At 42.0% G+C, this 23,135-nt stretch overlaps 1 protein-coding gene across 3 annotated transcripts in view; it reads right to left on the bottom strand.

Moving 5' to 3' along the window:
• The window catches only part of LOC149311272 (failed axon connections homolog), a 61,522-nt gene extending 42,221 nt beyond the window's left edge, over nt 1-19,301 (bottom strand). For all 3 annotated transcript variants that reach the window (XR_016281616.1, XR_016281615.1, XM_089528528.1), the window contains exons 1-3: nt 19,014-19,301; nt 4,953-5,088; nt 3,260-3,456 (exon numbers count right to left, since the gene is read on the bottom strand). Coding sequence is in view for 1 of the 3 variants with exons in the window: in XM_089528528.1 (XP_089384654.1) it covers nt 3,260-3,456; nt 4,953-5,088; nt 19,014-19,273 (593 nt within the window). In the remaining 2 variants the exon portion in view is untranslated. The remainder of the gene's footprint in view (nt 1-3,259; nt 3,457-4,952; nt 5,089-19,013) is intronic.
• Between the last annotated feature and the right edge of the window lie 3,834 nt (nt 19,302-23,135).

The following is a 23,135-nucleotide window of genomic DNA, read 5'->3' as shown; positions in this document are numbered from 1 at the left end:
GGAATTACAGTTCCCAGAATCTCACATTCAGCATAACTAAAAAGTTAAGGTTTCTAAGCTTTGCTCTTGAGCATAGAGAAGACTTTCCAAAAGGGCCTGGTCAAACCTGAGGCAAACAGTCACACTTTAGAAGTTCAATATGTTTACACAACTATGATAGAAATGTGTCCTCAGGAGAACAGCTAAGTAGTCACTCTGCACTCTGCCTACATACAGACACACAGTGCTGGACAGAACAGAACGTGTTGCGTTCCAACCTATTGCAGAGTGGGCATTGTGTGGGCCTCTAGGTTTTCTTGAGTGCATTGTAACTCCCAGCATTCCTCTCCATGAACTATCCTAGGCTAAAATCTAACAACCTCTGGAGGTCTGCCTGATTCTTGACACAACCTTACTAGAAATCAGAGGTCCCAGACTGGTTCTACTCCTCTTCTTGCTTTACCACACAACATGACAATGGGTACAAACCTAAATGCAGAAACGTCTCTTGTGCCTGTCTGAACAGGGCCACTAGCAACATTGAGCCAGGTTCTCTTGGACATGAAGAGAAAGCATATATTATGCACTAGTGGCAAGTGAGGGAGGGAGGGAGAAATGGACAGAATAAAAACTAAATATAAAATCAACTGATCTATGGGAGATGGGAAGCCCATGTCAAGAAGCAATTGTTTTATATACACTTCATGGCAGTTAATTTCTAGGAATATAAAATCTTTATGAAGTTCTCTGCTATGCCTTCCCCAGTGTGTGTGTGTGTGTGTGTGTGTGTGTGCGCGCGCATGTGCGTGTGTCTTTGTGTGCCCTCAAGTTGCCTTTTATCTTATGGTGATCCCATGAATTTCATAGGGTTTTCTTAGGCAAGGAATACTCAGTTTTGCCAGTTCTTTCCTCTGAAACAGAGTCCACAGTACCTGGTATTCATCAGTACACTGATGCAGAGCTATCCTTCATGTTGAAATGAATGGGCAAAATCATGTGCATGATGAAGCTTACATACACGCACCTAGAATTCTCATGATGGAGCTCACATATGGACTTTGGAATGACATCAACAAATTCAGTAATTCTGCTGCAGAATCAGCATAGCAATGTCCAGAAACCTAAGTTCTTAATTACTTTATGGTCTTTTTCATACTAATCATAGCAGCATGATTCCATTTTAACAGCCATGGATGTATCCTAGGGAATCTTCCAATGTATAGTTTTGTGAGGCATTTGAGCTCTCTGTCAAAATACCTCATAAATGCCAAAATTCCATAAGATGCTGTGATGACAGTTAAAGTAGTGCTGTAACTATGCAACATATAGCTTGTAGCTTTCTATAAATTAATTGCTGGCATCCTGTTATGATATTGTAAGTCAAACCAATAACATTGCAAATATTACCTTTCATATTTATGGTCATGTCACCATTGCATCCAGTGTGGTGTAGTGGTTTGAGCATTGGGCTATGACTTTGGAGACCAGGGTTCAAATCCCTGCTTGAGCATGGGCAAGTCATACTCTCTCATAGGATGGCAATGGCAAACCCCTTCTGAGGAAACTTGACAATAACACCCTATGATAGAGTTGCCTTAGGGCCACCATGGCTGCATCCGCACTGCAGAAATAATCCACTTCAACACCACTTTAACTGCCATGGCTCAGTGCTATGGAATTCTGGGATTTGCAGTTTTGTGAGACATTTAGCTTTCTTTCTCAGAGAGCTCTGGTGTCACAACAAATTACAAATTACAGAATTCCATAGCCTTAAGCCTTGGCAGTTGAAGTGGTGTCAGACTGGATTATTTCTGCAGTGTGGATGCAGCCCATGTGTCAAAAATGACTTGGAGGCACACAACAATTACAAAGATAGACTTATAACATCGTAAACATTACAATTCATATTTATGGTCATGTCACCATTCCATCCACCACAAATGCCCCCTCCAACCCACCTTAGAAAACAGGCAATTGCACTAACTGAAGAAGTTCCAAGGTGCTGGAAAGCAGGATGCTGAACAATGGCCGCACTGTTCCCACCAGCGAGGCATGGTGTAAAAAGCAATTGCCACAAGACCTGCAGGGGATCTTGGCACTGCTTTTCATGCCATGCCGTACTGGTGGGATGGGGCTGGTCATATCATTCATCATCCTGCTCTCCGGTGCCTCACAACTCCTTTGGTTAGTGAAGTTGCTGGGCTGCCAAAGTGTGTTTTGGGGAAGTCAAATCATCCAACATAGCTATGATGATGTAGCTCCATCCTTGTAGCTATGTCTGATAAACCAAGATCTTGACCAGTATTTTTAATATAACTATATCTGTTTGTTAAAAAATTTGTGTTATGCCTTGTTCTAACTGTGTTCTATTTCAATTTATATTCTAAGCTCCTTGACACCCATGTTGGTAGAAAGGCAAGATATAACCTGAATTAAATTAAATTACATTACATTATTTTGTAGTAAGACAAGGTGAACAACATGGGGCCCTAGGACCACAGGCAGCCCATAATTTGATTTCATGTGGCCCCTGGACTGATTCCAACCATTCTCTGTAAGTGATCCATTCATCTATCCCATCCCTGGAAATGGTAGGTGGTAAGGAAGGGGGAAGGGCAAGAAGGTTATGAGAGAAAGACAGAGGGAAAGGGTGTCAAAAAGATAGGTGGCAGAAAAGGGTGGATTTGCCTATGTTGCGCCTTGTCACTGTCCACTGCTGGCTTCAGACCAGAGAAATAGCAATGCGAGTGATGAATGAAGCCATTGCCCCCCCTCCCCCCAAATATGAATTCTATCCTTTCAGTCCCCAAATTTCTAGCATGGTCGTAACTTAAAACTTCAGTTGTGCATTTAAAATTAAGAGTTTAGTCATCCAAAAACAGAGGCAGGCATAGTTACCAACTCTTTTGTGCAAACAACAAATGTAAGAGTTCTGAGTGGGAAACATCAAAGTATTACTGTCTGCAGTACTAGAAATTTGGAAAGGAAAATTTTATTAGGGAGCAAAATTCTTATTTTGAGGGGCAATGCCCTTTTTTTGCCCCTTTTAGCTACATGCCTAACCAAGACACTGCCAGAACATGGCCCCTGACAAGTTATTCTTGACATTAATCAACATAACCATTTGCCCACAGTAATCAAAATAATCATGTTCTGAAAAATGAGAAGCTACTGATTACCCTGGGTTTGTAAGGTATGATCCAAGACCTGAAAGAAATTAAACTGGTTAGAGTCATAAGCCTTAAGCAAACCTTCATGCTCAGTATTTGTGGCAACTTACCAGTAGAAGTGCTCCTCCACCATTTTTGTCACTGCTCTAGAAACAGCTCTCTCGTGTGGACCAAGGTGCTTGTTTAAATTCACTCCAAGTTTTTCTTCCAAAAAATCAATGATGAACTCTGTACCAGACACCTTTTTGCTATTGTATTCAATCCATGGCATTTTCCCTTGAGGGGAAAGTTTCCCATCAAAGTAGTTCTAAGCAGGCAAGCATGAAAACAAAGGCAAAAAGAAAATGACACACATACCAATGCATAGAAAGGAGTCAGTCATGTTCATCTTCCTGCATGACAATAAATGGGAATTTTGCATCCTCCAGATGATTTTAAACTGCAGTGCATAGCATTCCTTACACTAGCTCTGCACTGACCTCATAGAATAGCTTGCATTCTAGTTGACAGTCTATTCAAAGCATATATTAACACAAACACAACCAGTTTCTTTCTCTGCATATGATATAACAAAAATAAAAAACAGTAGCATAATCAGAAGATAATGATGCAATAATTGCTCTTCAACAGCATTTGGACTTCCCTGCAACAACAAACTGGAAAAAGCCATGCACACAATGTACTAATACAATCAGGCATGTGTAGGCAAGTCCTGGGAAGATCTCAATGATTCTGTTTTGTTTGTTTTTGAAAGAGAGTGTTTTTTCTACAGTAAACTCTCTGCTGCAGTTATTCACATTTTCTCTTGCCTATTCACTCAGTTATTTCTATTGTTTTCATAACCTTTCTGACCATGATAATTATTGCACCACCAGTTCCCCGCCAGGATAGACACTGGCTGTAACCGTAAGAGACTGATCTTATCAGACAGCCCTGTACCGGGCAGTAGGCAGCCCATATCCAACCCAGGCTTCTCATGCAGCTTTCAAGAATGGGGAAATCCTACTCTTGATAAGCTATGGGAGAAACCCGGATTGGATATGGGCTGCCTACTACCCATCCATCAGACTGTCTGATAAGATCCGTCTGTTATGGTTACAACCTGCATCTATCCCTGCAGGAATTGGCAGCATGATAATCTCCATGCATTTCTTTCTGTAGGGACCTTGGGTTGCTGTTTGGATCAGGCAAAGTTTAATTGCAGACTGAATTTGTGTGATGACTACAAATAATAATAATAATAATAATAATAATAATAATAATAATAATTTATTTATTTATTTATATGTCGCCTCTCCCACAGGATTGAAGCAGTTTACAATAACTGCAATAAGCTGCAACCCTAAACAGTTACCCTGTCAATAGGGGAGGATTAGGGGAGCCTACATCTCTGTGAAATCTGGAAGTAGCAAGAAAGTTCTAAACTGGGAGGAAAGGTAGAAATGTGTATGCAATAATTGGAAAGTGTTCCTTTTTTCCCCTTCAGAATTATTGTTTTTAATGACAGCAGCTATAATAGAGTGTATTTTTAAAACAGAGGTTACAAAAGTAAAAATATTACTTTTGGACCACAACTCTCAGGATCCCAAATCCAGCATGGGCACTGGCAATGTTGGCTGGGGAATTCTCGATGTGCACTATGCGTGCTATGATATGGCTCAGCTGTGTGATAGCTGTATTATGTGAGCATTTTCATATTGGGACTAGTTTTTAAAGAAATGAACATGCCAATTGCCTAGGTGATAGGTAACATCAATATACCTGTAAGTACCCCAAAATACAAGATAATGTCCACATATTTACCTGGTAGGGCAAATCAGCCATCCTCAAGTAGGTCTCCATTTTCAAACAGAAAGGAGATAAACTGGGGATACCATTATTTGGCCGTGAAAACTGATGCAGTATTATAGCATCTTTTGAATCAATCTCTTGCTCCTTCCTATAACCAAAACAAGCAAGCAGGGTTTAAAAAGCAGAATTCATCTCATTATAGAGCACCAGTATATTTAACACACAAAGCAAAATGCAACTGCTGAGTTACAACTTTCATCTGTCTTTTAACAGGCTACTGCCATTTTTTATTCATCATTTCTGATGATGCTAAGAAGCTCTTTGGATGGTAAGGGGAAAGTAAGCCAAGAAGTCAAGTTGAGACAGACGTATCTAAACACCTTGCACAATTCACAGATACATATATATGACCATATGAATGATGATGATACTGAAGATGACAATACATCTATGTTTGCTACTTTATCTACAAACTGCCTATGAAGCAAACATATGTTATTAGTTGGTAGCACATGATGAACACTGATAGTCCTTTAATGTGTTGAAACAGAACAGGCGTAGGAATCACCTGGTGCTTCAGATGTTGGACTGCAATTCACAGCAACCTGCCAGCCTAGCCAGTCTTGAGGAATGCTGGGAGCCTGCAACTCAATATTTTGAGTGCCACATGTTTCCCACCCCAGAGCAGAAGATAACACACAGCCCTGAGACCAATTTCAGAATAAGTTCTATCTAATCAGGACTGCAGCCCCATGATGAACTACTGGAACTAACAATCAGGATCCTGATAATCACACCCTTTAAAAAATGATGATCATAGAATCATAGAGTGGGAAGAGACCACAAGGGCCATCCAGTCCAACCCCTGCCATACAGGAACTCACAATCAAAGCATCCCTGACAGATGGCCATTCAGCCTCTAAAATAGTCCAGGTTAAAACAGTATAACTGTAAAAGCAAGTTGGAATAGGTGTGGAGAATATCTGGCACAAAATTCAGAAGCTCAAAGGATTCAAATATAAATAAATGTATGTCTGTTTATTTAATATTACATCAGGGTAGTTCCAAATGTTCAGCCTTTTATCCTCACAATGCTACTCGGATATAGGCTTAAGCTGGGACATTAGGACTGGCACAGTGTTGTACAGCAAACCTTGTGGCTGAGTTTGAACCTGAGTCTCTTTTACCCTTCTCCAGCATTTCTAGCACTTTACTATGCTGTGCTGATTCTTCAATATATTTTGTTGTTTTTCCCCTCTCCTGTCTCTAGTCCCAGTTTGGTTATCTGTCATTGATGCCCATCTAGCTGGGACAGAAAAATGCACTGAAGACAATGACGGACATGTAAAAAAGGGAATTGATTTCCTAGATTGGTTTGTTTAGGGTAGTGCCAACCTGTTCAGCAAGAAACCATCCTAGGGAAACCTTTCTCAGCTGTTTTATCCTGGAGAAACCCTTGAAATAATTGTCAGATCTCAAAGAAGCAATGTATAAAAACTATTATATCTACAGATGAAAAAAATGTTGATCCCCCCCAACACAATCTCTCATGGAGCTCCTAGAAATATTTCATGGAACTCTAGTATTCCAGGTAACCCTAGTTGAGAAACCCTGTTCTAGAGTAACTAGTTCCAGAGATTAGCGTAATGCATATGGTCACTTATTCAGACCATAGTAGGCACATGTGCTCCTCTGCCTGAGAATGGTATACAATTCAGCCTAATGGCAGACCCACTTGAGGTAAAAACAGAAATATAGTGGACAGTAAATCTTTGTCCATCCCACCAATTAGATATAATGCACAGACAAATGCAAGTGGTGAATATTTAAATTTGTGCAGAGTTCAGACAAACTTCCCTTGGTTCAAAAATCTGGCTCTCTTGATAGAGAATATGTTGTATCATGTGCTGCATTAGTTACATGCAAAGCTTACAAAAATTATTTTCTCAGAGTACAGCTCCTAGTACCCCAGACACTAAGACCATGTTCACTGGAGGATTCTGGGAGACATAATTCTGAAAGTAACTTTTCAAAGCACTGAATATAAAAATGAAAATATGTAATTCAATGGCAGTTTTCTTTCATAAAACATTTCCAATCTCATCTGCAACTTAGTCCTGAGCAAGATTCCTCAATCAGCCCTGCTGACAAATACTGCAATCTCCATGTGACAAGACCTCCTTAAAGACCTAGGTTACATTCACCTTCCAACCCTAGAAAGCCCCTTGTTGCTAATACATGCCCTGCTTTTAGCCTTTTATCACGTTCCTTAAGTGTATAAAAAGTGCATAAAACTATGTGGACATTAAATTTGTTCAATAAGAAAATCCACTGCAGTTGTATGTTGTGACAGAAGTGTCTTGAGGAGGAGTAGCCTTGCAATCCCTTCTAAATACAATTTCAAATGTATATATACTTAATTTGAGGAGCCAAATGATTACCATTAAAAAAGATTAACTAATTGATTGGAAGGGAGCCAGCACGGTGTAGTGGTTTGAGTGTTGGACTACAACTCTGGAGATCAGGTTTTGATTCCTTGCTAGAGCATAAAAGCCACTGGGTGGCTTTGGGCAAGTCACATTCTCTCAGCTTCAGAAGATGGCAATGACAAATCCCTTCTGAAGAAATTTGCCAATAAAACTCTATGATAGATTTGCCTTAGGGTTGCCATAAGTCAAAAATGACTTGCAGGCATAGAACAACAACTAGGTGTATAAGGGCTAGGGTCCCGAGTGTCTCTACAAACCAGTTGCAATATTTTAGGTAGTGTGTATGTTCTTCTTTACAGTTTGCAGTAATCACTCCAGTCAGAGCCAAACACAAACCAACAGTAACTTTTATGGAGAAAGATACATTCATTCTAATAGGGCTTGAGCATACACAGAATTCCCTTTACGGGGGGGGGGGGGGGGGTCTGGAATGGATCCCCACGTAAGGGAAGGGACCACAGTATTTGGAAAGGCTTTTAGCCAATCTTTATGCAGTTTTTACAAATATGTCTATGACCTCAGAGCAAGCTGTGATTGAAAGACTGTTTTTACATACAAACATAGCCTAACCTCATGGATACTGCATGGACACAAACTCATGACTGGCTGCTCAAGCTTTGCTGACAACGTCTCTCACACACACACACACACACACACACGTGTGTGTGTGTGTGTGTGTGTGCGTGCCTTAGGCAAGTGTCACCTGGTGCAGCCCACCACTACCTACACACAAATGCTTGTGATACCCCTGCCTTGAACAAGGCAAGTATACAGTCTAGAAGAGATCTCCCTGCTTCCAAAAAATATCTGCTGACTCAAGATTTTGCCTGATCAAGATTGGTTTTTCATTATCTCAATCATCCTGATTACTTAACTGATCGGGGGGGGGGGGGGGGGGAACAAGCCAATCAGTCTAGTAACATGACCCTTGAAAAACTGAATTAACACAGCTTTGTTTTGTAGACTGGAATTAAACTCTACTTTTTTAATTTCTTTGATTCTGAGTTTCAGTTTCAGTGTGTTGTCCACCCTATCAGCAATAAATAAGCATGTTTATTTGCCTGAAGGAATAAGCACATTTGCTCTGTGGTTATTATTAGCAGTACAGCAGGATACAATGTTTATTGTTAAAGAGTATGATAAAGAAATAACTTTTTAAAATATGAAGAGGGGCAGTCTGACCAAGTTAACCTTCCTAATTTTAAAGCAATCCTAGGACTCATTCCCACTACAATTTGCAGAGAATTGTAGATAGGGGTATATGACCCTCGTTCTCACTTGAAATTGATTCTGATCATTATTCAACCGAATATGCAAAAATGCAAAAAATGCAGGTTTTCCTGATAGTAGTTTCAAAGTGGTTCTTTTCAGAGGAATCTATTCTGAAGTGTGTCCAATACGTGGGAACACCAGATCAGAATCAATTCATTCTGAGGGGAGGGACAAATGGCAGAGGGGTGTGTACCATCCTTCTCCAGAGATATCACACACACCCCTAGTGCTGCTTTTTGGGGTTTTTTTTTTAATTAATCGAGAAATCAATAGAATGGCTTAGCAACTAATTGCAAAGGCAAGTAATTGCTAAACCATTCTATTGTTGTTGTTTTTTAAATGTGGGCCCCATCCTTCTTTCTGTCCTTCCCAGCCTTGCCTCCATCCTCCCCAGCCTTCTCTCCATCCTCCCTGGCCTCACCTGCATCCTCCCCGGCCTTGGCTCTGCTCCCCTCCCCCCCCCCCGCCTTGTCTGCATCCTCCCCGCCTTCTCTCTCCCCTCTTTCCATCCTTCCCGGCCTTGATTCTGCCCCCCCCCCCCACAGCATTCTTTCCAACCTCCCCATCCTTGCCTGCATCCTCTCCAGCCTTCTCTCCCTCCTCCCAGCCTTGCCTGAATTCTCCCGGGCTTTGCTCTCTGAGTTTCACACTCTCTCAGCCTCAGGTCACACTCTCTCAGCCTCCAACCCCCCCCCCCAAACTTCCAAGCCGGGCTGCCACTTACGTCACAGATGATTGACAGGGGATTTTGAAGCGGCGCTACCAGTAATGATGACCATCATGCCAAAAAAAGCAATTACATTGGGATAAAGAAAAGACTCCCTTTCTTAGTGGGAACAAGGGACCTTTTAGAATTGATTTCCAAAATGTAGCAAAGGCGAATCAGGAAATGATTCAAACTGCCAGTGGGAATGACCCCTTAGTGGCTCTTTTTATTCTTTTTCTTGGGTACTCAATGCCAATAGATAAAAACATTTCTAGAAGAATAGAAACACCACTGTGATCACCATAGTAAGATGATAGGCTGATCACATAAATGTAACTCAGACCTAATTTCTTGTTTTCACATTGTGTGCAGCTCAGCATGAAGTTGTTGCTAGGATTCTGGCCAGGAAAAAAATCAACCCAAAAATCCAGTTTCAAAAATCCAGCTGCTTTCCACAATGAGTTTCCAATCAATTGTTGTTGTGTGCCTTCAAGCTAACCCTAAGGCAAACCTATAATGGGGTTTTCTGGGGTTGAGAATATATGATTCACCCATGTTCACCCAGTAGGTTTCCATGGCCAAGTAGGGAATCGAACCCTAGTCTCCAGAGTCATAGTCCAACACTCAAACTACTACACCATTCTGGCTCCTTTCCAATCAATTAGTTAATTCTTTATATAGCACCCAGCTGATTTTTTAAAACTTTATCCCAACAGGAAGGGAAATCCTGAAAGTCAGGTTCAAAACTAGAAGGAGGGACCCTCAAAGAGAAGTTAACAAACAAGATGGTGGTATGTGGTTTCTGTATCTGTGGGACAATGGCAATCTGCCCCAGGTTAGTCTTAAATTGTGCAGGAGCAGTTCAAGATGACCAAGGCCATACCCAAAACAGGTTCAGCACTTTGGTTGCCTCCTTTAAAGTTGGATTTAAAACCTGAGGTGCATTCAGCAGCACCCCACTAACAGGGCAGCCACCAGCTGCTACCATCCTCAAAGTATTTATTTCCTCACTATACTTCCCTAAACATGTGGAAAAGACAAATTTGTTTTTTGCACGTGGGGTCCCAAACTGAGATGCCTAACTCCTAAGCTCAGAAACAAAAACTATTACACTCATTTACTTCTTGGTATTCATCCTAAATTTTCTGTTAACTTGACCTTGACTTATGCCTGTTCTGTAAAATGCAATGGTTTAATGGTTTTATATTTTTACCTTGTTTTTTTAATGATTTTACATTGTTTATTTGTTCTAATAATTGTGTTTTAAACACTAAAGAAAAGCAAAGTTGCTTTTCTTTTGTGAGTCGCCTTAAAGGCAGCATATGGAAGGAAGGAAGGAAGGAAGGAAGGAAGGAAGGAAGGAAGGAAGGAAGGAAGGGGAAGATCACTGCTTTTCCCTTCCCCTGACTTAACCCCTCAAAGTTTTTCCATCAGGGAGTGGATGACTGGATCTCCTCTCCAATGTCCCACCTAGAAACATGACTGCCACTCCTACCAATGAAGGCTTGCCATGGACCTGTTCCTCATAATGCAATTTCACTTATTCAGTTTTAGATGCATATAAAATTATTTTTTGAAAACAGAAAGTTGGATAACTAAAGATGAGCTCTCGATAGATAGGATTTATTTTCATGTGGTACAATGTTGGAAGTCTTATGGATTATCCTGATAACCAAGAGATATTTATAGTGGGAGTCTACTGTGATCTGTCAAATGTGTGCAAGTCATACAGTGATATTGTGCTTCCCCTAAGTTCTCATTTTCTTAGTAGCCCTAAAAAAGTTAAGTCAGTATCATCATCATCCACATAGAACATAAGTGTAGATGACACCAATAAAACCATGACATCTTGAGTCTCACAGCCTTCATTAGGGCAGACCGCTTGCCTGAAAGGTCATTCTTTTAACAGTGGAAGCACATTCGTTCACTTAGCATTTTGAAGTCAAACAGAATAAAAACAAAGGTCATCCTAAACAGCTTGGAGTCATGGGAGTAATGCAATAGTCACTGGGACACCCATTTAATCACTTTGAGTTGCATAAAGACAAAAGACACTATCACGATCTAGAAGAGAATTTCAGACACCATTTGCAATCCATCTCCTCCTCAGAGGTGGAAATTGTGTAGCCCTCTAGATGTTGCTGGACTTCAGCTCTTAGCAGCATAGCAAGTGGTGATAATTGTTGAAAGTTGCAATTCAACAACAACTGGAGAACCATATATTTTCCAGCTTTACAATACTTATTGGCAGGTATTATGTTTGCACCAAGTAACTGTCACTTGGGCCATGAGTACTTTATCATCAAAAGTCATGCTGAAAATGCTCTTAAAACTATGAATACTTTCTGTTCTTCAGTAGTATTTCACTTCCCATACTGGCTGGAGAATTTGGGGCGCTGTAGTCCAAAAACATGCCTGATCCTACTTAAGCATCCACCACACAACCAAGCCCTTACAGAAAATTCCTTCCTAACAAGATGAGATCATAATGCATTTTTTATTACAACATTTCCCATGGACACACTCCAGACTCCGTCCACGATCCTGGACCAAGACATAGATCCAGTTTGATAAAGTAAACATTTGTACTAATGCCAGGGAACACACAGAAGACATTGGCCTGAAGGTTGCAACAACCATTAAAGTAAATGCATTTAACAAGAATGCAAAACTGGTTAGACTGAAACAACAACAGCCTCTGGCCATTTCCCCCTCTTCCACTTCCTTTTCTCTTGACTAGCATGCCTCTCCTATGTGTATAAAATCAACAACAACACCAGACTATGGTGGGTTCCCAAAAGGTCAGAAGGGAGAGTCCTCCTTGGGGTTCGCTGGACTCTCTTGAGCGCTTTTCTCACTTCTCCAGGATTTAGGGAGATAATCTCTCACCACCAATGACTCTGAGAAGCAATGAACTTAAGGAGAGTACTGCTGAATCAGAACAGTCTGCCTTCTGCTCCTGCAGTGACCGACCAAATAAAGGTGGACACAGGACAATGAGGCAAGTGCTTCTGTACCTTCAGAAGTTATGCAAAAGAGAGAATAATAGGGTATGTTGATTAGGAATATTTCACACTACATTTATATCACTTTCATACCACTTAGACTGCCATGGTTCCGTCCTACAGAATCCTGGGGTTTGTAGTTTCATGGGAGTTGTCTGGCAGATAATTCTAAATAGCTAATTAAACTGTGAATTCCAGGATTCCATAGGATTAAACCATGGCAGCTAAAGTGGTCTCACAGTACTATAATCATAGTGTGAAAGTGATCTTGCATAAGCTTTTTCCATACAACTACTAAAAAAATCAGAAACCCTGTCCTCTTTTCTATGCGGCCATCCTAACCAGATGCTGATGGGAAGCCTAGAGTAGGCTTGTGAGCTATACATCACTTTTCCCACTCCCATTCCTTAGCAACTGATATGGCTGATATAGGTGTAAACTGCACTGCAGAAAATAAAGCAGTTTGACACCACTAACTGCCATGGCTCAATAGTCTGGAATCCTGGGATTTGTAGTTTGTATTGGCACTAGAGTTCTCTGACAAAGAAGCTTAAATATCACACAAAAATTACAAATCCCAGAATGCCATAGCATTGAGCCATGGCAGCTAAAGCAGTGTCAAACTGCATTATTTCAGCAATGCAGATTAGACCATATAGATTCATGGCCACTCTCCTTCCTCAGGGCTTCTGGGTTTTCAGATCCTATTATAATAGCTTTACTGAATAAGGCAGCATCTCTTCTTCTGGATGGTGAACAAGATTCCAGAGATCTGAAGGGTACAGCCCATTATTCAATGCTTGGACTTGGAGCAGAAATAAAGAGGCTCCTGATTTCATCTGTTCTCCACCCGATAGGTAATGTAGGCCTTGACTTATGTCCAAGCACATAAATGATTGCAATGTTCCATTTCCTACTCAGAACCACAGAAAAATCACTCAGTGGCTAATGATATTGTATAACACAGACTGACCACTGTTGTTAAAAGAATCATCTCCGGTGATGAGTCACACCAAGAGAAATAATATTTCAGGAACCATCCACCTTATTTATCCTATCAGCTCGTTGAAAATGTAGCATAAAGCCAGCCATGTTTTCCAACTTTTCTCCGATTATTCTTTTTTCCCTCATGGTACTTGATAGGAACTAGTTCTCAATATTAGGCCAATAAGAGGCTGTTTTGCATCCTACCTTGACTTTAAAATTGCATAATATTATTTGCATGGATGCACAAAGTGCTCAGATATCATAGATATCCATCTGTCGTCTCCTGCCCAGCCCAAGGGACTATTTTGATTACAGAATAAATTTATCAAAATAATTTCTGGGTGGTTTACCCTTGTCTTTATTATCAAGATACAAAGTAGAACTGTTTTTGTCAGATGCTATCCTAAACCAAGTGGGGCTTGAAGCCACTATTATCTAAGATGTTTTATACCAATAATAAAACTGCAGCACTGAATGCGATTCTTGACTTTAGGTTTTGGTTTACAAAGGACACACCTTGAAAACGTTTCCTAAAAATTCCTCATCTCCCATATTCCTCCCTTTTAAATGGTTTGTGTGATTCACAGCAAGTCTAACTACAGAGAACAACAATTAAAGGGATATTTTGTCATCTATTTTTGGAGATAGGTGGCAGTTATATCATGTTGAAATGTGTGGATCCATGCTGGTATTTATGTGAACACACCTTCAAGGATACTTTTGATGGACAAAATTAATTTCTTCAAATTAACTTATATCAGGGCTAAAGATGAACACTTTGATATAGCTGGGATCTGCCATACTAGCTGACTCAGGTCCCAAATTTCAATTTATAGGATCAAAATGTCTAGGACTGTGCTTTTATGGTGTAGTTCTATACATATCTACTCAGAGGTAAATCCAGTCATAATACAGTGGGACTTCATTTACTGTCATTCTGGGGGAATTACTTACAACCATAGCACCACCTTTAAAATTGTTTTAAAGCTTACAAATTACAAATCAGATTGAAACAAAAGGATAACACTTGAAGACTTATGAATTTAATTCTTGTAACAAAATAAAAGTTTTATGAGTCACTATTAAATATGAATATGACATAAGGAAGGAAGATTCAATAAATGAGAACATAAAACATAATAACAGTTAATACTTTAATGATAACATTTACTTAAACAAGCGATTCTAAGCTCACATATCCCTGCAAGTAACTGCAAAGTTCTGAAGTTATATCAAACGTAACTGCATTAAGAAATTACCATTGCAACACTATGCACATTTATTTAGTAATAAGCCTTACTGAATTAAGTGGGAACTACTTCTGAGTAGACATGTCTAGAACTGCCCTATGCATAAAATACTCAGCCATAAAGCTCTCAGAATGACCTTGGCCAGCCATTACCTCTTAAGGTAACTTACCTCACAAGGTTGTTGTGAAGATAAAAATGAGAAGGGGGCAATATACATTGTCAGCATCTTCTTGGAGGAATATAATATAGAATATGGGGTATAAGTCTATAAAATATAGCCATCCAGTCTGTCCCAAATAAGCCAAATTCAGTTTACTGAATTCCAAGAGTGGCCATGCATTTAAAACCATCAACTTCAAAGGCTGAAGGGTATGAATATAATATTGGTGACATTAAATTACCAATGGCTATGATCTTTGCTTTCAATACAAAGGCCCAGCTGTTGCCTTGGCCTATGTATGCTCTTGGCCACAGTCATGCACAGTGTTGGTAAAGGAGGTGCAATAGCAGATGGTAGTTTCTATACAGCTGGTAGTTTCTATATCTGTGTGGTGGTGAATCCATTGTGTTTTAATCCAATTTTTAAAGGAGCTATCCATAGTACTAGACCTATTTGGAAGTCAGGTTTGAAAACCTAGGATACAGTACCTTAAATAAATCTTTTAAAGTTTGTACTAAAACACAGAGCAGGTTCACTGCCCCAAAGATGTGGAAGCCATCAGCTGTCACTGAACTGTGTGCAAACAAGATACAGCAACATATTTTCCCCCTGAAGTAGAATAGGCCCCTTCTAATCACAAACTCTACTTCTCTTTACCTATCATGTTATAATTGGGGCCAAGGCAATGTCACTTCCACTTGGAAGACCCTGCAGTTAATGAAACATCAGATGAAGACAACTACCAACTGGACAGTTCTCTCAGTTCCAAAAGTTGGGGCTGTGTCTGTAAACCCCTCTCTTTTTTTTAACAAAAAGCAAAAGAGGCTAAAGATTTATCAGTCTGCTGTTCAGAAGGGAGAGTGTGTCTGGACCCAACTGAGCTGAAAAGCTAAACAACTGATCAAAGGAATTATATCCATTTTGTGGGGACCCTTCTTCACCCAGACCCCTTTGGAGTAGGACAGCTATTTGCAGCACTTGGCGATCGTGTAACATTTCATATTTGGGGTGGGTATGAGAGGTTCACCTTAGGGTGACTATAAGTTAGAAATGACTTGAAGGCACAGAACAACAGTGTTTGCCTAACTAACTCCTTTTCACGCTTATCTTCCTATCAGTTCAGTCACATGGATCTTCTTTAGACTTGTATCAAGTAAATTAGCTCTAAAGTCTGGGTGAGAAAAAATATCTAACTCTTTCTTGATCTTTTATTTGTATAAAAAATATACAATAAGACTGATAGTGTTCAGTGTAGTGATTTGAGTGTTGGACTATGACACTGGAGGCCAGGGCTTGAATGCCCACTCAGCCATGAAACACACTGGGTGACCTTGGATGAGTCACACTCTCTCAGCCTCAGAAGAAGACAAAACCAACCCCCCTCTGAACATATCTTGGCAAGAAACCCCTTGATAGGTTTGCCTTAGGGTTGCCATAAATCAGAAAAAAATTGAAAGTATATAACAACAATAACAGGATTCCAAATTAAGAAATGAATTTACAAATACATAAAAAGATATACATGGATTTTGATATGCTACATATTATATTTGCAAGGATTTTGTCTTTCAGAAGACTTCAAAGCCTAAAACACTTGACTAAAGAACTACAGTTTAGACACCAAACAACCCCAGCTGAGCAGCAACAAACAGGAAATGTTTTTCCAGAGAATATAACTTTGTTTTTTATGACTTACTAGGCTGATGCTGGTTTTTAAATGAACTACTAGATAAAGATGTGCTGGCTTGACTCTTGTTTTCAGCTTTTGCATTGCACTGTCTAACAAAATGCACACAGAGGCTTAGGGATGTCACTAGTTACATATACTAGTTACAAGTGAAGACTGTTATTCTGGTCCAGGGAATGAGGAGGAAGAAGAGCAGAGAACAACCAGCTTAATGTTTTTTAGTAAATCCAAGTAAAGTATCAAACCATTCAGCAAGTTTTTAAGTTCCCCTAGAAATCTACTCAGATTTTTAATAATAATAAATAAATAAAACTCTGTTTATATCCTGCCTCTCTGTCAATGACAAGGAAGGAAGTAGGGGAGAAAAGGGCATGCCTGATGAGAAGTTCCAGTGGCCTGCAATTAGTAAGGGTTTTGTTGTTGCTGTGTGCTTTCAAGTTGTTTCCAACTTATGGTGACCCTATCATGAGATATCCATGGCAAGATTTGTTCAGAGGAGGTTTGCCATGGCCTTCCCCTGAGGCTGAGAGCATGTGACTTGCCCAAGGCCACCCAGTGGGTTTCATGGACGAGCAGGGAATCGAACCCTGGTCTCCAGAGTCACAGTCTAACACTGAAACCACTATGCCATGCTGGCTCTATACTGAGACTAAAAATAATCATGCAATGAAAGAGAAGGGATGGAGAACAAATGAATGACTTTCAGATGTTACTGTACTACAAATCCCATAACCCAGGTGCTGCTAGACAACTGACCATTGGCGATGCTGGCTAGTGTGGACAGGAATTGTAGTCCAATAACACCTAGAAGGCCACACATGATGGGCAAAAGTCATATCTAAAAGGTGTGCAGCAGTGTTACCAATCTCATGAAAAATCTCAAGGGGAAAACGTTATACTTTGGTCTCCCTCTCCCTCCCCACTGACATAACACTCTTCTTTCCATTTTGAACGTAATGCTGGCATACATTTCTCATTACACTTAATGCATTAAGCACAGTTTAAACAAACCAAAGAATCTGGGTGCCTATAGATAATGGACCCAGTCCACAAGATACTGCTCATGCCATTCATTTAGTGGGAAAGAGAAATTTCCCAGTGGGCATTCATCCTTTACACCTAGCCAATGTTATTATTTGACTGTCCACATCATATCAAGTTTTTTGCAACCACACCACAAAACCTCCCTGCAAGTTAGGAGACTTCATGTGCTCTTTTTAAAATTGTGACTCTATAGTGAGATATTGTATAATGGTTGTCTGCCTCCAAGTTATTTAAGGCAACCCTAAGGCAAACTAAGGTCCAAAACACACTGCAGAAACAACCCAGTTTGGAACTGTTTTAGCTGCACTGGCTCAGTGCTAGGGAATCCTGGGAACTGTAATTTATTGTGGCACCAGAGCTCTCTGACAGAGAAGGCTAAATGTCTCACAAAACTCCAGATCCCACGATTCCCTTGCACTGACCCAGGGCAGTTAAAGCGGTCTCAAACTGGATTATTTCTGCAGTATCTTTTGGACCATAGAAAGCCAGGATTACATTGTGATTTGAGTGCTGGACTATGATTCTGGAGACTGGGTTTGATTCCCATTTGGCTATGAAACCCACTGGGTGAACTTGGGCAAGAAGTCACACTCTCTCAGCCTCAGGGGAAGGCAATGGCAAACTTCCTCTGAACAAATTGTGCCAAGAAAACCCCATGATAGGTTCACCTTAAGGTTGCCATAAATCAGAAACGACTTGGAGGCATACAACAACAACAAGGTGAACATACACGATATGCTCACCTTGTTGTTGTTGCTGTTGTTGTGTGCCTTCAAGTATTTAAAACACAACTGGCACAGGCAATGGCCTTTGTTCTTTCCCAGAGTTGTACAATCCACCGCTTTATTTGTGTAGCCTTGTCATAAAGGTTGAAAAAGCCCTCCTTCCTTGGTCCTAGAGGACATTTTTACCCAGGGCCAGAAATGCAGCCTCTCTATCGATGCTCAAGAACTGCCCAGGAGGGTGCCTTTCAGGATCGTGGTCCCAGAATTTGGACTATGGCTTTCCTCTGGGAACAACGCTGCAGCTAAATAAACGATGGGTGTCCTTTTCAAACATGACTCCTGGCTGTCTCTAAGGAAAAGAAATCCACAACGCCTAGATATTAAAGGATCTGTTCATAGGGGCTGCAGAGGAAGAAGGCCTCCATTCTCCCAGGCAGTGGCCCAAAACAGCTTGAAGGTGGTCATTTCTTGATGTCTCTTGTTGCCTGCCGCCTTTCTCCCAGACAGAGGCCCTTTCTGAGCTTGGAGGCCTCTCTCCAAGGGGGCGAACTTAGCAGTGCCATCTTCCACTGGGGGGCAAACTGGGCTAGTTGGGCATCCCTTCCAGGGCTATATATATATATATAGAGAGAGAGAGAGAGAATGCCTATGAGGAGGCTGCTCTTTCCTTCCTGGGAGGAGTGATGATGATCCCCTCCCGGTAGGCTTTGGGGTGCCCTTTTGGGGTGCCCAGGGCAGGCCCTCTCACCTGATGGCCAGGAGCTCGTGGAGGAGGTAGGCGGCTGCGGCCAGGAGGGCCCCCCCAGTCAGGTAGAGGGTCTTCTTCCACCAGGAGTCGGAGCCCAGCCCAGCCATGGCCCCGGCGTAGTCTTCGGGGAGGGGGAAGGCCACCAGCTCCCCATAGAAGGAGAAGGGCTCCTCCTGGGAGCACCACCAGAGGAGGCTCTGGTTCCGGCTGAGATCCGCCACGCAGGACCGGGGGGAGGCGATGCCCACTGCCCAGGGCATGCTGCGCCGGGGCTCCCCTGGCTCCCCGCAGCCGGGCACCATCGGGGGAGGGCCAGGCTCAGCAGCAGCAGCAGCAGCAGCAGCAGCAGCAGCCCGGCAGCAGCAGCAGGAGGAGCAGGGAGGCTGGGGCTGCGCTGGGTCTCCTTGGCGCTCTCCGCTGCTTCATGGCCTGCCGCCGCCTCCTCCTCCTCCTCCTCCTCAGCCTCCTCCCGGGGCTCCTGCAGCCTGGACCAGTGATGTCATGCCTCGCCTCTCCCTTGCCTTAAGGACCTTGGGAAGCAGGACCACTGCCCCACACCTGCGCCCAGGCTCCCCAGAAAGGGAGGACAAAAGGAGGAGGAGGAGGAGGTCAGGAAGGAGAGAGAGAGATGGAGGCTCCTTGGGTGCCGCAGGGAGGGAGGGAGGGAGGGAAGGCAGGGCGGGGAGCAGCTGGGGGAGGCTGCATCCGCACTGCAGAAATGATCCGTTTTGACATCACTTCAGCGGCCAGGGCTCCAGGCGAGGGGGTTCTGGGAGTTGTAGGAATGGGAGGCATTGCGCCTTCTCTCTCTCTCTCTCTCTCTCTTGCCAGCAGCCCTGCTCCAGCTCTTGCACACTCAGAGCCACGGCCATGCATGGCAGGAGTAACCCGGTTTGAAACCGCTTTGACAGCCAGGGCTCCTGGCTGGAGAAATCTAGGGTCTGTAGTTTATAACCGCACCAAGGCAGCAGAACTCTGGGTCAAAGAACCCCTTGCAGTCTTTGGGGGCTCAGCCCTTGTCGACCCTTCTCTTGTTGTTTCCCTTTTCTCTCTTTATTTGAAGCATGTAAGGCTTTGAGGGTGGCACTGTCCCACCTGCTCTTGGCACAGAGCTTTGGCATATTGCCATTACATTTTTAGTCCACTCTTAGAATCATAGAGTTGGAAGGGAGCCCAAGGGCCAAACAGCACAGCTCCGGTGCCACAAAGAACTACAAATCCCAAACGTCCATAGCACTGAGCCCTGGCAGTTAAAGTGGTGTCAAACTGGATTATTTCTGCAGTGTAGACCTAAAGGTCAGAGGGAAACCCAGACCCTGCCCGCCCTAGTTGCCTTTCTTGGCCCATTGGGGCTGTTCTTGGCTTCCCTGTGCCCTGCAGCTTTCGTGGCCTTAGCCTGGAGCCCATCATGTGGATAAGGCTTCAGGTGGCATCTCTATAGTCCTTGGTAAACAAAGACAGCTTGCCAAGAAAAGCCCCTGGTCAGATGTCCAAGGCACACAGCAACACCACAAACCACAGCATTTTAACCAGGGTTTTTTTTTTATGTTTAGGGGTGTGCCTCCCTCTCCTTCTTGCTTTAAATTTTACTCAGTGGCTTTTACTTCACACATCCAAGCAGGAAAAAGAATATTTCTCCACAAATACTGAATCCTCATGGTTGGGTTTTGTTTCTAAATCATAGGAAGAACAGTCTAGAGCCCTCTGGTCAATGGGTTCTGGAGTAACAGTGGTGGGGTTGTTGTTGTGTGCCTTCACATCATCTCCGACTTATGATGTCCCCATCACAGGGTTTTCTTGGCAAGATTTGTTCAGAGACAGTTTGCCACTGCCTTCCCTTGAGGTTGAGAGAGCGTAACTTGCCCAAGGTCACCCAGTGGGTTTCATGGATAAGCCAGAATTGAACCTGGTCTCCAGAGTCATAGTCCAACACTCAAACCATTAGGCCACACTGACTGAGGCCCATTTCCCCAACGCTTTAAAGACAGGGCCTCATTGCCGTAGTCCTCCCCAGATGTTTTTGGTTTGCAACTCAGAATTCCTTACTGTTGGCTATACTGGCTAGTCATTGCTGGAGGTTGCAGTCTAGGAACACTTGGAAGGTTGCACTTTGCCCAGGCCTTCCATAAATGCTGCTAATCCAAGCTACTTCTTATTTTTCTGGGGGACAGAAAAGGAGGAGACATCTTTTCAATCTGAGCCAGGGCTGGCCAGGTACTGCCTCCTAGCACAGGATGGAAGGCACACACTTCTTCCCCTCTCTTGTCCAAAGACCCATCTTCCAAGTGTGCAAATTGCCACCATATTACACTGCACGTGCTCACACACTTTCCCCCAGATGCAGCTGGGTGGATTACTCAGTATTTTTAACTACTAGAAGCTCAGAAAGGCAGAGACTGAATTATCTATGAAACATGGCTGTCCTTGAGACAGGACTAGAATAGACTTGAAAGCCAAGGATTCAAAGCTTTAGAGATTTGATTTCCTCATGATTGATTTGTTGTTTCAGTTAATGTAACTGTGTTGTTGTTGTATGCCTTCGAGTCATTTCCAACTTATGGTGCCCCCAAAGTGACCCTATCATAAGGTTTTCTTGGCAAGATTTGGTCAGAGAGTTTGTTTGCCTTTGCCTTCCTCTGAAACTGAGTGAGGGTGACTTGCCAAGATCACCCAGCGGGTGTCTAGCCGGGATTCAAACCCTGGTTTCCCAGAGTCCTAGTCCAACACTCAAAGCAATACACACTGGCACTCAATAACCTCCTATAATCTATTACTCCAGTATTTGCATAAACAAGTTCTCTTTGGTTCTTACTTCTTTTTCCTTTCTCCAGATCATCTACTGTACTATCGATTACACTTTGTCATTCTTCAACATACTGCTTTTCCCATTTGAAGATGAAGAAAGAAAGTTAAGCAGAGTTTAGTCATATATATTTAAGAATCCATTAGTAGATTGGACTCGTATCAATAACTGGACAAAGAAAGCATCATGGTTATGGGAATATTGTAATGCAATCAGGCAAATGGCCATTAACAAATCAATGGAGACCCTGTTAAGAAAATCAGATATTTATTGTATCTAACTGGACATGGCCTGAGGATAAAATGGTTAAAGCATTTTCTCTCTCTCTTAACTTATGTCTAGAGAATAAGCGTAGTCTAGACTAGAACTGAGGACAGACAGGCCAAAATCCATATTTACCAAGAAGCTCACTGGATGAACCTGGGCTAGTTCAAAGATGGGAATTCTGCAGTCCGCGGGATGTTTTTGGACTGTGACTCCCATCATCTCTAGGCAGAATATCTAACAAGGAAGAATGCTGGAAGATGTAGTCTAACAGCATTTGGAAAACACCTACCCCTGACCAGTTATAATAATTCAGTCAAAGCTACTATGCAGAGTTGTTAAAAGTCCACTATGACATTATAAACCCACTGGAGAAAAAGCAGACTAAAATGTAACCACAATATGGAAAGAACAGGTGTGACAAATGCCATCCCCAAAAGTGTTATATGCTTTAAAAAAAAACAAAGTCAAACAACAATGGAAAGTGTAAATAAGTGCTAAATCAAAGGTCTCACATAATTTTCTTTCTTGTATTAATTTTTTAAAATTATATATCCACTTTCTATTTTATAGAGATAGTAATTACACTCTATGTACTTAACCAGGAGCCAGAGAACACACAAATTTGTCTTAAATTGACTTTTTAAATTGGCCAGTAGTAATAAAGTCCATTGGTTCTTAGTATGGAGTACCAAATTCAACTTTACCACTGAACAGATATTAATGGGGTTCAACAGCTGGATATGAACATGGCCTGAATTTGCTGCCTTCTGGGTTGGCTAATAAGTCAGTAATAACATGTACAAGGGAGAGGTGGTCTGAAATGGCCATTGATTCTTACAGCTCATGAACATGTATAAAGGACTTGCAGTTCGTTCAGCAAATGCACAGTCACAGCTGCAATACTGAAAAAATGAAACAGACATAGTTGTGCATCCCCATTGTTTCAAGTTTTAATTTTTGGCTTCAGTGTTACCTCTACCATTATTATTATTTTTCCTTAAGCCACACTCCTTCCCTGAATATTATACTCCTCTGAATATTCTCTTAGCACG

The sequence above is a fragment of the Sceloporus occidentalis genome, unplaced genomic scaffold (assembly GCF_023333645.1).
Source record: "Sceloporus occidentalis isolate IW3139 unplaced genomic scaffold, rSceOcc1.0.p SCAF_6, whole genome shotgun sequence".
NCBI classification, from domain to species: Eukaryota; Metazoa; Chordata; class Lepidosauria; order Squamata; family Phrynosomatidae; genus Sceloporus; species Sceloporus occidentalis.
Note: the sequence above shows the minus strand (reverse complement) of the source record. Positions and strands in the feature narration are given on the sequence as shown.